The sequence below is a fragment of the Vicugna pacos genome, chromosome 13 (genome assembly GCF_048564905.1).
Source record: "Vicugna pacos chromosome 13, VicPac4, whole genome shotgun sequence".
In the NCBI taxonomy this organism is placed as follows: domain Eukaryota; kingdom Metazoa; phylum Chordata; class Mammalia; order Artiodactyla; family Camelidae; genus Vicugna; species Vicugna pacos.
Genome location: NC_132999.1, coordinates 48,510,209 through 48,524,956, shown reverse-complemented (window position 1 = coordinate 48,524,956; position 14,748 = coordinate 48,510,209). Strand labels below are relative to the sequence as shown.

The 14,748-nt window shown below is 53.6% G+C and overlaps 2 protein-coding genes across 7 annotated transcripts; one reads left to right on the top strand and one right to left on the bottom strand.

Annotated features, from left to right (window-relative positions):
* Positions 1–212: 212 nt before the first annotated feature.
* Positions 213–9,245, bottom strand: CD164L2 (CD164 molecule like 2). Of its 2 annotated transcripts, XM_072975006.1 has the most exons (9): positions 9,157–9,245; positions 6,271–6,381; positions 5,875–5,969; positions 5,228–5,323; positions 3,341–3,508; positions 3,169–3,240; positions 2,607–2,651; positions 896–1,067; positions 213–340 (listed from the first exon to the last, which is right to left on the bottom strand). In XM_072975006.1, the coding sequence occupies exons 2-9, from the start codon at positions 6,321–6,323 to the stop codon at positions 334–336; spliced, it is 708 nt and encodes a 235-aa protein (XP_072831107.1). In that variant the 5' UTR covers positions 6,324–6,381; positions 9,157–9,245; the 3' UTR covers positions 213–333. The 2 variants fall into 2 exon arrangements, with proteins under 2 accessions (XP_072831107.1, XP_072831108.1); XM_072975007.1 differs by lacking the exons at positions 213–340; positions 5,228–5,323; positions 5,875–5,969; positions 6,271–6,381; positions 9,157–9,245 and adding an exon at positions 3,986–4,137 and having other exon boundaries at positions 892–1,067.
* Positions 9,246–9,967: 722 nt separating this feature from the next.
* Positions 9,968–13,149, top strand: GPR3 (G protein-coupled receptor 3). 5 transcript variants are annotated; one of them, XR_012079370.1, is made up of 3 exons: positions 9,968–10,085; positions 11,121–12,480; positions 12,807–12,985. XR_012079370.1 is itself a non-coding variant. In XM_072975005.1 (3 exons), the coding sequence occupies exons 2-3, from the start codon at positions 11,126–11,128 to the stop codon at positions 13,031–13,033; spliced, it is 1,107 nt and encodes a 368-aa protein (XP_072831106.1). In that variant the 5' UTR covers positions 9,968–10,085; positions 11,121–11,125; the 3' UTR covers positions 13,034–13,149. The 5 variants fall into 5 exon arrangements, 2 of the variants coding, with proteins under 2 accessions (XP_072831106.1, XP_031539744.1); XR_012079369.1 differs by having other exon boundaries at positions 12,845–12,922; XR_012079371.1 differs by having other exon boundaries at positions 12,848–12,906.
* The last annotated feature ends 1,599 nt before the right edge of the window (positions 13,150–14,748 follow it).

Sequence of the window (14,748 nt, the reverse complement as noted above, 5' to 3'; positions counted from 1 at the left end):
GGACATAAAACACAGTGCTGGAAAGAGCTCCTTTATTTGAGGGCAGTGTCCAGGCCAGGTCAATGGGAAGAGGCAGGCCCAGACCTAATACCAGGCAAGGGGCCTGAAGGGACGATGGATGAGAACGGAGGCGGTTGAAGGATGCTCTCAGCTGCAGGTTCCAGGCCCAGGACAGGAGGGGATGCAGGTATTGGGCACTGAGCCTGCTCAATGCCCACAGGAGCCAGAATTTGGTGGTCAAAGTTTTTCCCACCCGCAGTGTCCACAAGGGGGTCAAGAGGGCAGCCTCTTCATCCTCTTCCCCCTGAGTGTGGAATCCAGGCCTGAAGGGGATCAAATTCTACAGAGGCCAGACAGAGAGGGCACTCAGGGAGGTGGCCCCATCTCAGCTGGGCCAAGGACTCCCATCCCCAGAGAGCAGGCAGCAGCCGAAAGAGCAAGCACTTTAATGGAGGCTGCAGCCATCAACCCCACAGCACACAGGGGCCACAGCACACGGGGCCTCAGAGCAGCTCCCCTTCGCAGAGGAAAACCAAACCGCACACATGGCCCAGGCTCCTGCCTGCAGCCACAGAGCTGCAGGTGGAAGGCTGCCTGGGCTGTCACCTACTGGTTCTCCTCCCTGCTGGCAGCATGAGGGGACAAAGACAGGTAGGCTTCGTTGGGCTGTGACAGCCGGGCCCAGGCTGAGTCCTGCCCCAGCCAACACCCAGCAGAGAGAACTTCACAACTGGAGGAGGGAGAAGGGGTGCTGCTCACATAGGGGAGGTTGGGAGTCATTGCCCTTAAGGCTGCCCCATTGAGAAGACAGTGCACTGCCACTAATGGCAACCTGAGGGGCCAGAGGTGGGCAAGGGCAGTGAGCCAGCCCTCGGCTGGCTGAAGAGGTACTCACAGGGTCTGGTAGGTGCTGTCCTTGGCCTTGAGGAAGCGCAAGACGAAGAAGGCCACCGCCTGCAGGCTCAGCACCAGCACGACGCCCCCAATGAAGCTGGCCCCATCAAAGCCAGGGCTGTGGGCCTCGGGGACCTGGGGGCTCTCTGCAGGGTGGAGGTCACAGCAGGCCACTGTGGACCAAGATCTTAGCCTCACCCCAACACCTGGCACAGGTCACCAGGAGGCCCCAGTCCTCACCATGGGAGCCTTGAGCGGCAGGCTCAGAAGTTCAACATTCAACCCATATCCTACGGGCAGTTGGGAAGTTCCTGGTGGGAAGGACAGTGCCTGGCTGGGGATGGAGGGGCCTTGGCTCCAGTCCTGGCTCTGCTCCTAAGTTGCCCTGTGGCTTGATGCCTCTCACACCCTCTCTGGGCCTCCTGATTGCAGGGACCAGATGGTGACTGAGCTCCCTGCCAGCCTCCCACTCACTTACTAGCCCAACAGGGTGAGGATGGACCCAGAACTTGGGCATTCACCTCCCTTTAGCTCAGAGTCCCTTTCAGCCTTGGATCTTGGGGTTTGAAGCCCAGATACAGATGCTGCAATCTCCTTTCATGACTCCTAAGTCCTGAGACTCTGGAGTCACCCAATGCCAGAGCCCTTACGTAAAGGGGGAAGGAGCAGAGGAAGAAGTGGAGGCCCAACCCTACTAAGAGGATAAATGAAGTCTAGGTGGTGTAGGTCAGAGGGAGAAGCTGGGCTCTGAGCTCCAGGACTGTCCAAAGTCACCTCATAGTTAGGGCAGAGCCAGACTCACACAGAATTCCCTGACCCTTTCCCCTGCCCTGCCTCAGGGCCCATGGTTGCCAGGACATCTGGGTGGCTCCCAGCTGTGCCATGTTAGCCATCAACTCCCACCAGGGATTCGATTTCAGGCCCTGGGCCAGGTGCCCAGGGTAGGGCAGGGCTGGTGGTGGAAGATCTTTCTAGGGCAGTGAAAGAGGCCCAGCTGGGAGCTGGGTCGGTCGGCCTCTCAGAGGGTGTAGCTTGCGGAAAGGGACCTGAGAATATGAAAGGCAAAGGGTGGTCCCAGCTGCAGCTCAGTGAACCCCAGAGAAGGGCATTGAGGAAAGAGGAGCAGAATAGGGAAGAAATGAGCTGCATAAGGCCGATCTGAGGCTCGAGCTGGAGGGAGCTGAGCCATCAATAATTCAGCCCTTGAGATCACGTTTCTGGCTTTAATTAACCAAGAGCCTCTTCAGCTATCCCTGCCAAGGCTGCTGACCTCTGGGTCCTGAGGGGCAGTGGGAACCAAGGGGTGGGGTTTTTGCTTCTGTTCTGCTGGGAAACTGCTTTATGACCCTCTCTGAGCCGGGAGGTTGCAGTAGGTAGGCACTGAGGACATCTCCTTGGCAACCTGAGCCATACACCCTCAGCACCCTCAGGTCCTGAGGGGGTCATCCTGAGTTCTCAGAACTGGTATTGGGGAGAAGGGTTGGGAACCATCATTTTTTGATCACCTCCCATGCATCAGAAATTGAACTAGATGCTATATACCCTCTCATAAAATCCTCATAGCAACTTTGTGAGGTTTTATCCAACACATTTTACAAATGTGGAAACAGGATCAGAGGGAGAAGCCACAGGGCTTAGGTCAAAGAGCATGTTAGTGCCTGAGCCCATTTCTGGCTTTCCCTGCACCTCCCATTTCCCCAGGAAGTACCTACCTGTTGTGATTGTCTTTGGTTCATAAGTTGGGTGGTAGCGCACAGCTGAAGAGACAGGGAATCCATAATAAACCAGGCTCCCCTCTTCATCCCCAACATACCATCAAGACCCCAACCCAGGCCAACAGCTGGACTTTTTACTCAGACCAGGTCCTCTGTCCAGGTCGAAGTCCACCCAATGTAATTTTGATGTCTTAGTTCACACAATTCCTTCCACCAGCTATGCCCTCTCTCTATCTTTGTCATCTCTGATGCCACCTTCTCCAGGAAGCCCTCCTCCTATTCCTTTATGAACTTCCAAAGTTGTCACTATGGTTTAAAATAGAAGAGTTAACTCCTTCATCCCTTCCATACACTTATCCTGGGTCTTCTGGAAAACAGAGCCAGAGAGGGGAAGGAACTTTTCTCTGAGCCAAAAGCAGAACTGAAATTGGACCCAGGTGTTCGTGGGCATAGTCCACTCCCTAGGAGAGGCTGATTCCTCATTGGAGGGCTGGCTCTGGCTGGGGACATCTCACCCTCCTCCCTCCAACTTAGCTTAGGCCAGCAGGAGCCCCCTTACCTGGACATGACTCTGAGTGGTTGAAGACAGAACAACCTTCCTTGACTACCTCATCTTGGGCCACACAGTGTCCTGGTGGGAGAAGGTGCAGGGAAGAGGTTTAGGGAGAGGGGCCAAGGACTTGGTGTTCAGAACTGGAGGCACTCAACCTGGGGAAGGTCTAACTCCATACCTGGCTCCTCCAGCTGACACTGCTCCCACACGCAGCCAGAGAGGTTGTGTGCTCTGTCCCCCTCTACACAATGCTCACAGAGTTTCAGCTGTTTGCACGCCCCTCGGACAGCTGGCCAGATGTTCATGCGGAGCAGGGCTCCCCTTCCAAAACCTCGAGCTCCTTTACCTGGGAGTGAGGTGGGAGCAACACTTTGAACCCAAGCTACATCTCCCTTCCTCCCCACTACTGAGTCTCAACCCTCTGCACACATACACTCACTTGGATCCCTTAAGCCCCACGACACACCTGGAGTTTCCAAAAACACATGGTTACACACATGTAGAACCTCGCTGACATTCACCCAGAGGCCTCTCCCTTTGCATACTCCCGAGGTTCACAGATATATTTGGAATAGCCCCCAGACACACCTGGGGCTGCTTCACTCTCATACACCTGAAGCTTCCTCACACCTGGAGCCCATATATACACACAGGGTTCCACACACAGCCGGATTCCCCTTCTACCCACCCCTGGAGCCTTATGCACATCTGGGAAGTCCCCTCCCGTCCCTCAAACCCAGACTGCTCCTGGCAGGCAGTTGGTTTAAGGGCACGCTCCACCTGCCGCTGCCCGGTCCCCTAACCAGACCCTGGCTCGCATTACCAGCTACAGCGAGCTGGGCACACAGGAGGAGGCAGCAGCAGCCGCCACAGAGCGCAGCCCGTAAGGCGCGGGGTCCCGGTGCGGCCATGGGCGCGGGGGCGGGGCCTGGGGGGGTCGGCGGACAGCTAGTGTGGCGTGTCCCTTCTGACTCAGCTCCGCCGGGGTGTGGGAAGCGAGACCCAGGCAACCCGGGGCAAGGCCAGGTGGGCGGGGTCACTCTGGGCGGGGCTAGTGACGTGTGCAGGTGGGCGGTGCTTGGTGGTCTGAGGCGGAGCCATATAGGGCGTGGCTAGTGGGCGTGGTCTGGTGGGCGCCAGGTTTGATGGTCTGGGTCCCGGCTCAGACTAAAGGGGGCGGGGTCCAGGACTAGTTGCCGGCCTGGTCCCTGGATATCTCCACCAGCAAATTCGCGAAAACTCTTGAGTTATTACTCTTCCTTCACAGGTGAGGAAACTGAGGCTCACAAAATGAGTGACTAGTCGGTCACAGAGTCAGTGGCAAAAACTGGATTTTAAGTGAGGTCACGTTCCTGACTTCCAGATTCCGTGCAGGCGGGGCCGTATCAAGGGCGTCCTCCAACCGAGCTCTACGACAGCTAGGACCGACCGCTAGGCTCTCGCAGCCCCACCTCGTTTCATCCCTTGCACCCTCCTCTCTTCTTCCCCTCAACGCACCGTGTCTGTCTGGCACCCGACTGCAAACCATGGTCACATCTTCACCCCCTCCCTCTGTCTCAGGCCCCAGGCTGAAGTCCTGCAGGTTCTGCCTCTACGTATCCCCTGGCTCCTGTTCCCTCACCTTCCCTTTGCTGGCTTCACTGCCTCTCAGCCTCCAGGCCCCTCCCCAAGTCAGCCTTCACAGTGCAGAGCTCTCCTGAAAATATGAATTCAACCATGAAACAACTTTTCAGCTCAGCTTGGTCTCCACGACCCTTTGATTCCTGGTTCTAGAAATCTCTACAGCATGACTTGTGCTCACCCAAACACCTTTTTACTCTCTGAGAAAATAGAATAGCCCCTTCTCAACACACACCCTCTTTTGTACCTCCTTGCCTTTATCCTATAGCTATTCTCTCTCCCGGAGGTTCCTTCTCTTCTCCTGACTCCATATGTCTGGCAAACTAATCCTTCATGACACCACTAAGAGACCACCTCCTGCAGGAAGCCCTCTATAACTGTCCCAGAGCCAGGCTGAGCTGCTGCAGCACTTGTCCCAACTGCACCCAAGCCCTCATCCTCTCACCATCTCTTGCCTGGGTGACTGCAGTGGCCTCCTGGTAGGGCTTCTGCTTCTGCTCCCCACTTCCGGTCTGTTCTCCACTCAGTAGCCAGAGTGATCCTTTGAAAATGTAAGTCAAATCACAACATTTTCCCATGTTTAAGCCCACCAATGGCTCTCATCTCACTGCTTTCCAAGACTTACATGATCTTCCCCCTGCCCACCTCTCTGAGCTCAACTCCTACCTCTCCTCTTGCCTCATTTGGCTTCAGACACACTAGCCTCCTCTCTATTCCTCAAATGCGTCAACTCTTTTCCTCCTCACACTTTGCACCTGCTGTGTCCTCTCCTTGAAACTCTATCCTCTCATCAACTGACTTGCTCCATCACCTCCCTACTTAAAAGAGGTCTCCTGGTTTGTTATTCTACATCATGACACTTCCTATTCCCTTCAGAACATGTATCAACTGTATACTTAATTACTCATTTGTTTCCTAGGCTATAAGTTCCATGAAGGCAGGAACCATGTTTACCTTCACCTGCACACATAAAAGTTAAGTAGGTGCTTATTAAATAACCACAATTACCATGTTGTGGCCATGTACATGTTTGTCTGTCCTGCTGGTCTGTGAGATCCTCAAAGTCTCCCTACTTAATATCACATTACTTACTTGTATATTGTCCATCTCTCCCCACTGGGATGGAAGCTCCATGAGGAAGGAAGTGATTTTTGTTCATTGCTGTATCCTCTGTGCTAGAACTGTACCTGGAAAACAGTATATGCTCAATAAATATTTACTGAATGTTGAAAATGCAGGGATATGGCCAGATCATCTCTCTGTCTGTGGCACCCACTCAAACTCAAGCCCAGGGGAACTGTCAGTGAATATTGGCTGAACGAATGAGTGGGTCTATGCTATGAATGAATGCACTGATGATGCCCATATTTGGGGGCTTGGACAAGGAGTTTGTGTGGATATTACCTGTGTCTCTCGCACACACACCTCTCTTCAGAGCCTAAGTGGACAGGATTCTCCAGGTTGAAGAGAAAAGAGGTAAAGTCTTACCTGGAAGTGAGCGCTCCCAGCCATCTCGTGGTCACCTGGGGAACTGCAAGCATTGTTAGCCCTAGTCAAACTTCACTTTCAGTCCCTTCTGGGGAGATGGTGACAGCTAAGCTAGAATGAAAGACACACTGGATTTGGTTATAGAGAGACTGACTTCTGATCCTAGCTCTGCCATTTACTGTGTGATTTGGGGAAGTCCTTTGGCTTCTCTGGGCTTCATCTATGAAACGAGGATGCAGGATTATTATAAGCACTGGGCTCTCGAGTTGGCACCTGGTGGGTAAGAAGGACTGGAGGGGGTGTCAGTGATGGGAATGAATCAAGGAGGCAGGGCAGAGGGCATGAGGAGGAGAGAGGAGGATGGGCTGCCCCTTCCCCTAGGCAGCTGATCTTTGGGAAAGAGAGACCTGGTTGGCAGTGATGGCTTCAATGGTCCTGTAGACATGGGGCAGTTTTGGAGCATAAGAGAGTGTTCATGTGAAAATCTGTAGCCTCACTTGAGTCTCTTGAGTTTCTGGGGTTTCTATGATTAGAAATATCACTACAGTCTTCTCCCTGGATGCCTGAGGATCGCCTCCATCACAAATGACACTATAATTATCTGGGTCAGGGAATTCTGGCCAACCAGCTACTTCAGTGGAAACATGATCATCAATGTTCTTTACCCTGGAAGGGCAACTCAGTACCCAAGACAGAAATTCGGGGAAAACTAGCCAAAAGTTACAAGACCACACCAGATGTCATCTTTATATTTGGAGTCACAACCCATTTTGGTGGTGACAAGACAACTGGCTTGGGCATGATTTGCGATTCCTTGGATTATGCAAGAAAAATAAATCAGCATAGCCCTGCAAGACATGGCCTGCCTGAGAAGAAAAAGAACTCAAGGAAACAACATACGGAACACGAGAACAGAATGAAGGAGGCCCAGGGGACCACAAAGGCCAATGTAGGTGCTGGCAAAAGGAAGGTGGGGGAAAAAAAAGAAAGGAGTGGAGATTCAGTAGTGACTTTATCTGTGATGATTGTGCAGATTTTTCATGAGAGGATTATTAAACTATGAAAAATTAAAAGGATCACCACCACTCAGAATAGCAGAAGACAGTCTCTCATACACTGTTTCATGCCAGCTTCCCAGCAAACTTCATGCTTCTCTGCGACCAGCTGGATAGTTATTGGTACCCAGCTCTGATGGGGGAGAAAGTGGATACCTGGGTCCTGGGGCACTGATGGCCTTGTATTCTAATGCCCCCAAATTTCTTGACACCTTGACACGTGCAAATTACTACTCTTTCTGAGTTTTCCTTCTCTCTTTCTAGATGCTATGTTTAGTTTAATCATCCACTCAACAAGTATTTATTGGATACGCACTATATGCCAGGCACTGTTCTCCAGGATGGGACAGAACAGAACAAAATCTGTACCCTCATGGAGCTTATATTCTGATGGGGCTGACACATATTTAAACACATACACATGAATAAATTCATAATTTCAGGAGCACTAAGTGCTCTGAAAAATAATAAATCAATTTCACCCCAATAACTTGGAAAAATAATTCAATTTTAACTTATTTCTGCTGCCTCTTATTTACCTCTCATTTATTTGTTCTACAATCCTGTTTCTAGACTTTTGTATAACATAATGATGGATAGTGAAATTGGTTTATCTCCTTGAAAAAAAATCAAGGAAAGGGAGGAGAGAGTGATGGGAAGGGGAGTAGTAATCTAGAGTAAATGTCAGGAAAGCTTGCTCTGGAAGAAGTGATTTAGGTGCAGAAACCTGAGTGAAGTGAAGGAGTTTCAGGCAGAGGGATTAGCCAGTGCAAAGGCCCAGGGGCAGGAACACACCCATCCACAGTCTGTGCTCTCAATGGTGAGGTTCCCTGAGGCTCCTCCTCACTCTCTGCTCCCTCCCCTGGTGATGTCCTCTACCCCTAGAACCTCAGTCACTAATCTGCACACCTGTGCCTCCCAGGTCTCCTCCTGTCAGATATACTGATAGTCAATACAGCCACTGGTGATAATGTGCCAGGCTCCTCCTGACAAAGTAGATACTAACATTCTTTCTATCTGATAGATGAGAAAACAGGCACAAAGAGCCTAAGATATTCACCCAAAGTCACACAGCTAGGAAATGGAGGAATTGGGATTTGAACCCCAGTCTATACTCCTAACCACATCTACCTACTAAACACCCCAAACTCACCACATCCAATCTGAAGTGCATTATCTTCCCCAGCCCTGACCCTCTCCTCTTCCCATGTACCCTTCCACCTCCTTCCCCTGCCCTACACTGACTGTGGGAGCTGTAGTGATTCTGTTTTGGGAAGAGAAGTTGGTGGGGCCCGGAATCTGGGCCCCTCTGGTTTCCTCAAGCCCTAACCTGATCCCTGCCCCCCACCCCCATCCCACAACAGGTCTGGTTGATTCCAGTGAGGATCAAAGCTAGAGATGGAGGAAGAGAAGCCAGTTCTCTTCCCCCAGGACCAGCCAAATCTGTCACGTATGGAGAAGTCAGCTGAGAGAGGTTCCCTGGGAACAGGCGGGGTTGGGAAAGGGGGAGCTCCTTCTCCGTGCCCTATCCTGCCAGGGTGCCTAAGACGGGTGGTTGAGAGGTGCCTGCCCTAGGGACTGAGCTGCCAGGTTTTCTGCTTCAGAGTTTTTCCCGGCTCCCGGCTCCTGCTGCTTCGGGGAAGTGCCCCCACCACCACCACCACCCTGCTGGCTTTCCAGATCCTTGAATAAATAATTCAGGTTTTGAAATCTTGCCAGGCCCACCCCACCTCCCGTGCTGTGAGGGCGCTATTGGGCTGACATGATTGACGTCACTCAGCTCCTTATGCCAGCCCCAGCATCACGAGGACCTGCCCTGGCAGCAACTTACCTGCCTGGTCACTGTCAGTCCAGACCCTCTCCCTTGTCCCAATCACCCTGGGGCCCACTCTCCACAGTCACTTTGTATCTTCATTCAAGGACCCTGTAATCCTTATCACAGCCTTGTCACTTCAGTACGTCAGCACTTGTGACAGGGTCACGGTGACCTGAAGTCCTATCACCTGGACACACAGTCTTCCCTTTCCCTTGCCACTGCCTCTGCCATCCTGGGATCCCTGAATCCCATCATGCCACACAGTCACCCTGACGCTGCTTCCCTCTCTACCTCCGCGTCCCACAGCCACCATCCCCCAAGATCCTGTCATCATGCTCATACTGTCACGGCCACCCACCTCCCTGCTCCTTCGTGCTCCTGTCACCGTCACCTAGGGCCCCATCATCTTAGCAATCCCCGTCATCTTCACCGGGGACGCTCATTCAGCCCCATCACTTTGTCTCCGTCACTTGAATTCCGTCAGCTTGTGTCTGCCACCCAAGGGTCCCATCACCCTACAGCCTATTCAGGTCCCCTTTCTGCTCCCCACGTACATCCCCTTCAGCCTCCCTAGGACTTCTCCAAGGCTCTCGCACCAGAGCCCCCGAAACCCCTGGCCGGTAGAGGGCGCCGCGTCAAGGACAGCGCGTACCGACTCAGGAGGGGGCGGGGCCGCAGCCACGGTTGCTTTTTATGAATGGGGGAGCGGGCGGCACGAGGCCTCATTACTATGCCGAGAGGAGCGCGCTGCGCCCCAGCGCGACGCGCCCATTGGCCAGCCGGACCGCTGACGTCACTGAACCGGTGGCCGGGGGCGGGGCGGGGCGGGGTGACTCACGCCGCTTCTCCCGCGGCCGCGGGGGCTTCTCGGGGTCCCCACATACCCTGCGCAGCCCGAACCCAAGCGGAGCCTCCCCTGGCCCGACCGCGCCCCGTCCCGAGAGGTGAGTAGCGGGCCCCGCCGAGGGCACCTGGCATCCGGGAGAGCACGTAGGATGCTGGGGCGCTGGGCCAGCGGTAAGGCTCCCAGTGGGTGGCTGGGGTCGGAGGTCGAGACCAGGAAGCCAGATTCTGGGCTAGCAAGAGGGGACCCAGTGTCTGCGTACTGAGTGAGAGCCCTCAGTTGGGTGACCTGGCTCGGGGGTGAGCACTCCTGCAGGGACTTGAGGCCCTGTAGGAACCAACGGTCATCTGAGGTTGGGCCGGCAGGAGGCGTCTGGGAAAGAACCCAGGCGTCCGAGCAGAAGGAGTGTCTGACCTAGGGATCCAGACATCCGAGCAGGAGGCGGAGTCAGGCCCAAGATCCAGGTGTCCGAGAAGAGGTCTGACTCAGGGATCCAGGCTTCCAGCAGGGGGTGTATGTTCCAAAGACCCAGAGGTTTAGGCAGAAAGAGTGGTCTGGCTAGGGACAGAAGTCTAGGCGGGTGTGTGTTAGGGGGGCTGAGTTCCAAAGTGGTGCTACCCTAGGAGGGCAATGCGGGGGCTGGCGGGAGCTTCATGAGCATTCTCTTGGGGTGGAGTCTGGGATGGCATCACTGAGAATCGTGAGGGGTCTGGTGAGCCTCAGAAACTGAGCATCATCCTCCCTGGTGGGGAGGGAGCAGAGCTGCCCTCAGTCTTAAGATGTTTCCCTCCCCCAGTCCTTGGCCTTTCCAGGTGTCTCCTGGATCCTATGGGCCTCCATTCACTTATGGTAGTCCTTCATCTTGTTCTCCTCTGGTCACACATGTGGGAGAAAGAGGCCTGCAGGACTCAGGGAGTTGGAAGGGAGGATGAAGAAGACCAGGACAGCGATCCCCAGGAAAAGAGACCCCTGTTGGCCTGGGGGCATGAGAAAGGGAGAGTAAACATATCCTGGAAGGAGCTCCAGGGCACAAGTCAGGGGACAAGGCATTGGGTCCCAGCCAAGTATCCTGTCACCAGACCCCTTCACCCAGCACCCAGCCCTGCCAGCTTCTCACAGGGCCTTTCTCCTGCAGGTACCATGATGCGGGGTGCAGGCAGCCCCCTGGCCTGGCTCTCTGCTGGCCCAGGCAACATGAACATGAGCAGCGTGGGCTCAACAGAGGGGCCCACAGACCCAGACGCACCACTGCCCTCACCTAGCGCCTGGGATGTAGTGCTGTGCATCTCGGGTACGCTTGTGTCCTGTGAGAACGCACTGGTGGTGGCCATCATTGTGGGCACTCCTGCCTTCCGTGCCCCCATGTTCCTGCTAGTCGGCAGCCTGGCCGTGGCAGACCTGCTGGCAGGATTGGGCCTGGTCATGCACTTTGCTGCTGTCTTCTGCATTGGCTCAGTGGAGATGAAGCTGGTGCTGGTTGGCGTGCTGGCGATGGCCTTTACTGCCAGCGTAGGCAGCCTACTGGCCATCACTGTAGATCGCTACCTTTCTCTGTACAATGCCCTCACCTACTACTCAGAGACAACAGTGATGCGGACCTATGTGATGCTGGCCCTGGTGTGGGGGGGCGCGCTGGGCCTGGGGCTGCTGCCTGCGCTGGCCTGGAACTGCCTGGATGCCCAGACCACGTGTGGCATTGTATATCCACTCTCCAAGAACCATCTGGTGGTCCTGGCCGTTGCCTTCTTCATGGTGTTTGGCATCATGCTGCAGCTCTATGCCCAGATCTGTCGCATCGTCTGCCGCCATGCCCAGCAAATTGCCCTCCAGCGGCACCTGCTGCCTGCCTCCCACTATGTGGCCACCCGAAAGGGCATCGCCACCCTGGCCGTGGTGCTTGGGGCCTTTGCTGCCTGCTGGCTGCCCTTCACTGTCTACTGCCTGTTGGGCGATGCCCACTCCCCGCTCCTCTACACCTATCTCACCCTGCTCCCTGCCACCTACAACTCCATGATCAACCCCATCATCTACGCCTTCCGCAACCAGGATGTGCAGAAGGTGCTGTGGGCTGTCTGCTGCTGCTGTTCTTCTTCCAAGATCTCATTCCGATCCCGTTCCCCTAGTGATGTCTAGTCTCATCCTGTTGACCCTTCAGCCCTGATCACTACAGAATTCCAGAATGTTAGGTCCTCCAGGGCTTTGTCCCAACCCCTCCAGCTCCACACCCCCAAGATCCAGCTGGTTCTGGAGTTCTAGGACATTGGGTATTTCACAGGATTCTGTTCAGATCCATACAGGGCCCAGCTGGCTCCATGGTTCCAGAATGTTACGGTGGTCAGGGTTCCACTCAGAAATGTCCCACAGCCAAGCTAGCTTGGAGTTCCAGCATGCTGCTGGGTGTTTTACAGTGCCATTCCAAGTCCCTGATCTTCCTCCTCCCTTGATCTTGATCATGTCACTTTACCTTTGAGTTTCTGAGCTAAAGAGTCAGAGAGGTTAGTTACTCAGTAGCCTAGATAAGAAAAAGAAAGATTTACCTGTATATATGAGCACATACAAAGAAGAATATCTATTTACTATTTATTTATTTATGAATTTATTTATGGGTGTTAAGGGGAGAAAAGAGACCCACCCCTTGAAATCCAGGCCATACCAGGGTACTCCTAGTCCCCAACACCCCCATTTCTGACCTCAGTTCCTAGAGGGGGGGAAGGGAGAGAGAGAAACCACGTATTTTGTTATGATTTTTGCTTATTTTTTAATCAAAGAGATCATAGAAACCAGAGCCTTCTTCCCAGACCCGCCCCCCTCGGGTCTGCAGGGGGAACACACCAGCCTCTGGTTTTTTATTTTTTTAAGAAGCCATCGCCTGAGAAACCGAGAATTCCTCTGCGCTGGGAGCCGGCTGCCCTCTGGTGGCCGTTTTGGGGAAACTGCAGCCCGGCCAGGCAGCCGGGACCAGGCCAAGCAACCCCAACTCCACTCCAGCCTGGCATCCAGCGCCACAGCCAGAGCTTGGGGGCCAGGCCCCACCCTGCGGTGCCCTAGAGGAGGCAGGGTGCAAGCCAACACCTGACTCCTCTGCCAACTGGGGTATGGCCCCCAGTGCACTCCCTATTTCTGTCCCTGACCCAATCCTCAATAAAAAATGATTTTGTGATAAATACTTTTGTTTGTGTGTGTGGAGGGGGTGGAGTGGGGCCTGATGGAGGATAGCCTTGAATGGGAGGATTAGGCCAGGTCTGGGGGTCTCGGGTATCCGGGGAGCTGGAGAACCAGATGGAGTATGGCTGGCCGGATTATGACACCTCCCACCCCAGGGTGCCAACCAGATGTGTCCCTCTGCTCAGACCTACGCACCACCAGGCAAGAACCCATCTCCTCCTGGGGACAGGAACCCCTGGTACTGGACCCTTCTTGGGTTGAGGATGCCCACATCCTGCCCACATTAACTGTAGTTTGGGGCTTTGGCATGAAGTATATACTCAAAGCATGTAGATGTTCCAAACAACCCCTTCTAATCATGAGTGTTTACTGTATGCTAGGTACTGTGCTAAGTGTACTATGTACATTACCTAATTTATGCCTAACAAGCATCCCATGTCACAGGTAATATCTTCTCCATTTTACAGATAAGGAACCAGGCCGAAGGAGGTTCAGTGACTAGCTCAGGTGACTGGCTTATACAGCTAGGAAATGGTAGAGCCAGGATTCAAACGAGGAACCTGTGCACTGTACTGGCCAATGGTCCCTTCCTAAGCCCTAGGCTTAGGAAATTCTGGACCCTGATTTGTGGTGGGGTTCAATCTCAGAGCCAGTGGCCACATTTTGGGAGGTGGTTGATGGGGTCTGTATATTCAGGAGCTGGAAGAGATTTTTCTATGCAAAGGTGAATGATGGTAAGTGTGTGCATGTGCCCTTGTGTGCATTTGAAGACCTAAGTGTGCAGGACCCTGAATTTGGGTGTTTTGGAACCAGAACGTGTTCACCAGGCAAGGGCAGGAACACATTTGGGGTGTGGTTGAAGAGGAAGCTCTGACTAGCTAAACCCCCTCAACCTCCCAGATGTGAAAAGCCTGGAGGCGAGGCCCTCAGAGCATCTCCATTGTACAGATGGGGAGACTGAGGCCTGAAGAGGAACAGCCACTTGCTCAAACTCAGATAGCTGTGCTAAGGCTCAGGTCTCTCCCCATTTCCCTGGCCAGAGATCGTTTTGGTGTTCAAGACTCCTCCCCAATAGTAGCCATGGAAATCTAAGGGGAGTAAACATGCCAGCAGGGGCTGGGTCAGAGCCGGTGGAGGGTGGGTCTGGGCTGAGCTCCAGTCTAGGCGCAAAGTGGGGAAGCTCCACCTGGTCAGTTCAAGGTTTATCTTCTCTCCCCACCTTCCTGGAAGGTCCCTGGGAAAAGATCCCCTCTCAACAAGTGCCCCCCCCACCCCAGCCACACTAAACATTTCACACAACATCACTGTGGCCCATTGGATGGTACTATTGCTCTCCCCATTTTACAGAAGAGAAAGTTGAGGCTTTGAGAGTAATGGGCTTTCATTCATTCAATGCTTGTCCTTGTGGGCAGCATGAATTCTAGCCAGGGGAGGCAGTAATCAAGAGACAAGTTAAAATATGGTAATGTCAAAGAGTGAAAAGTGTTCAGAGAAAAAGAGAAGGGGCACAGGAAATGCATGTAATCTTTAAGGAGGGTGTCCCAAAAAAGATCTTACTGAAGATGACTTTTGATTTGCCTAAAGTCACACAGTAAGGA

What these genes read in the sequence shown, in the direction of transcription:
- CD164L2 (XM_072975006.1), bottom strand. Translation starts at nt 6,323, where the DNA reads ATGCTTGCAGTTCCCCAGGTGACCACGAGATGGCTGGGAGCGCTCACT. An exon ending in GAGAGATGGACAATATACAA is followed by an intron (nt 5,324 to 5,874) that starts GTAAGTAATGTG and finishes ACATTTTCAAAG; the next exon opens with GATCACTCTGGCTACTGAGT. An exon ending in GTGTCAGCTGGAGGAGCCAG is followed by an intron (nt 3,241 to 3,340) that starts GTATGGAGTTAG and finishes TTCTCCCACCAG; the next exon opens with GACACTGTGTGGCCCAAGAT.
- GPR3 (XM_072975005.1), top strand. Translation starts at nt 11,126, where the DNA reads ATGATGCGGGGTGCAGGCAGCCCCCTGGCCTGGCTCTCTGCTGGCCCA. An exon ending in GCAACCAGGATGTGCAGAAG is followed by an intron (nt 12,044 to 12,844) that starts GTGCTGTGGGCT and finishes TATTTTTTTAAG; the next exon opens with AAGCCATCGCCTGAGAAACC.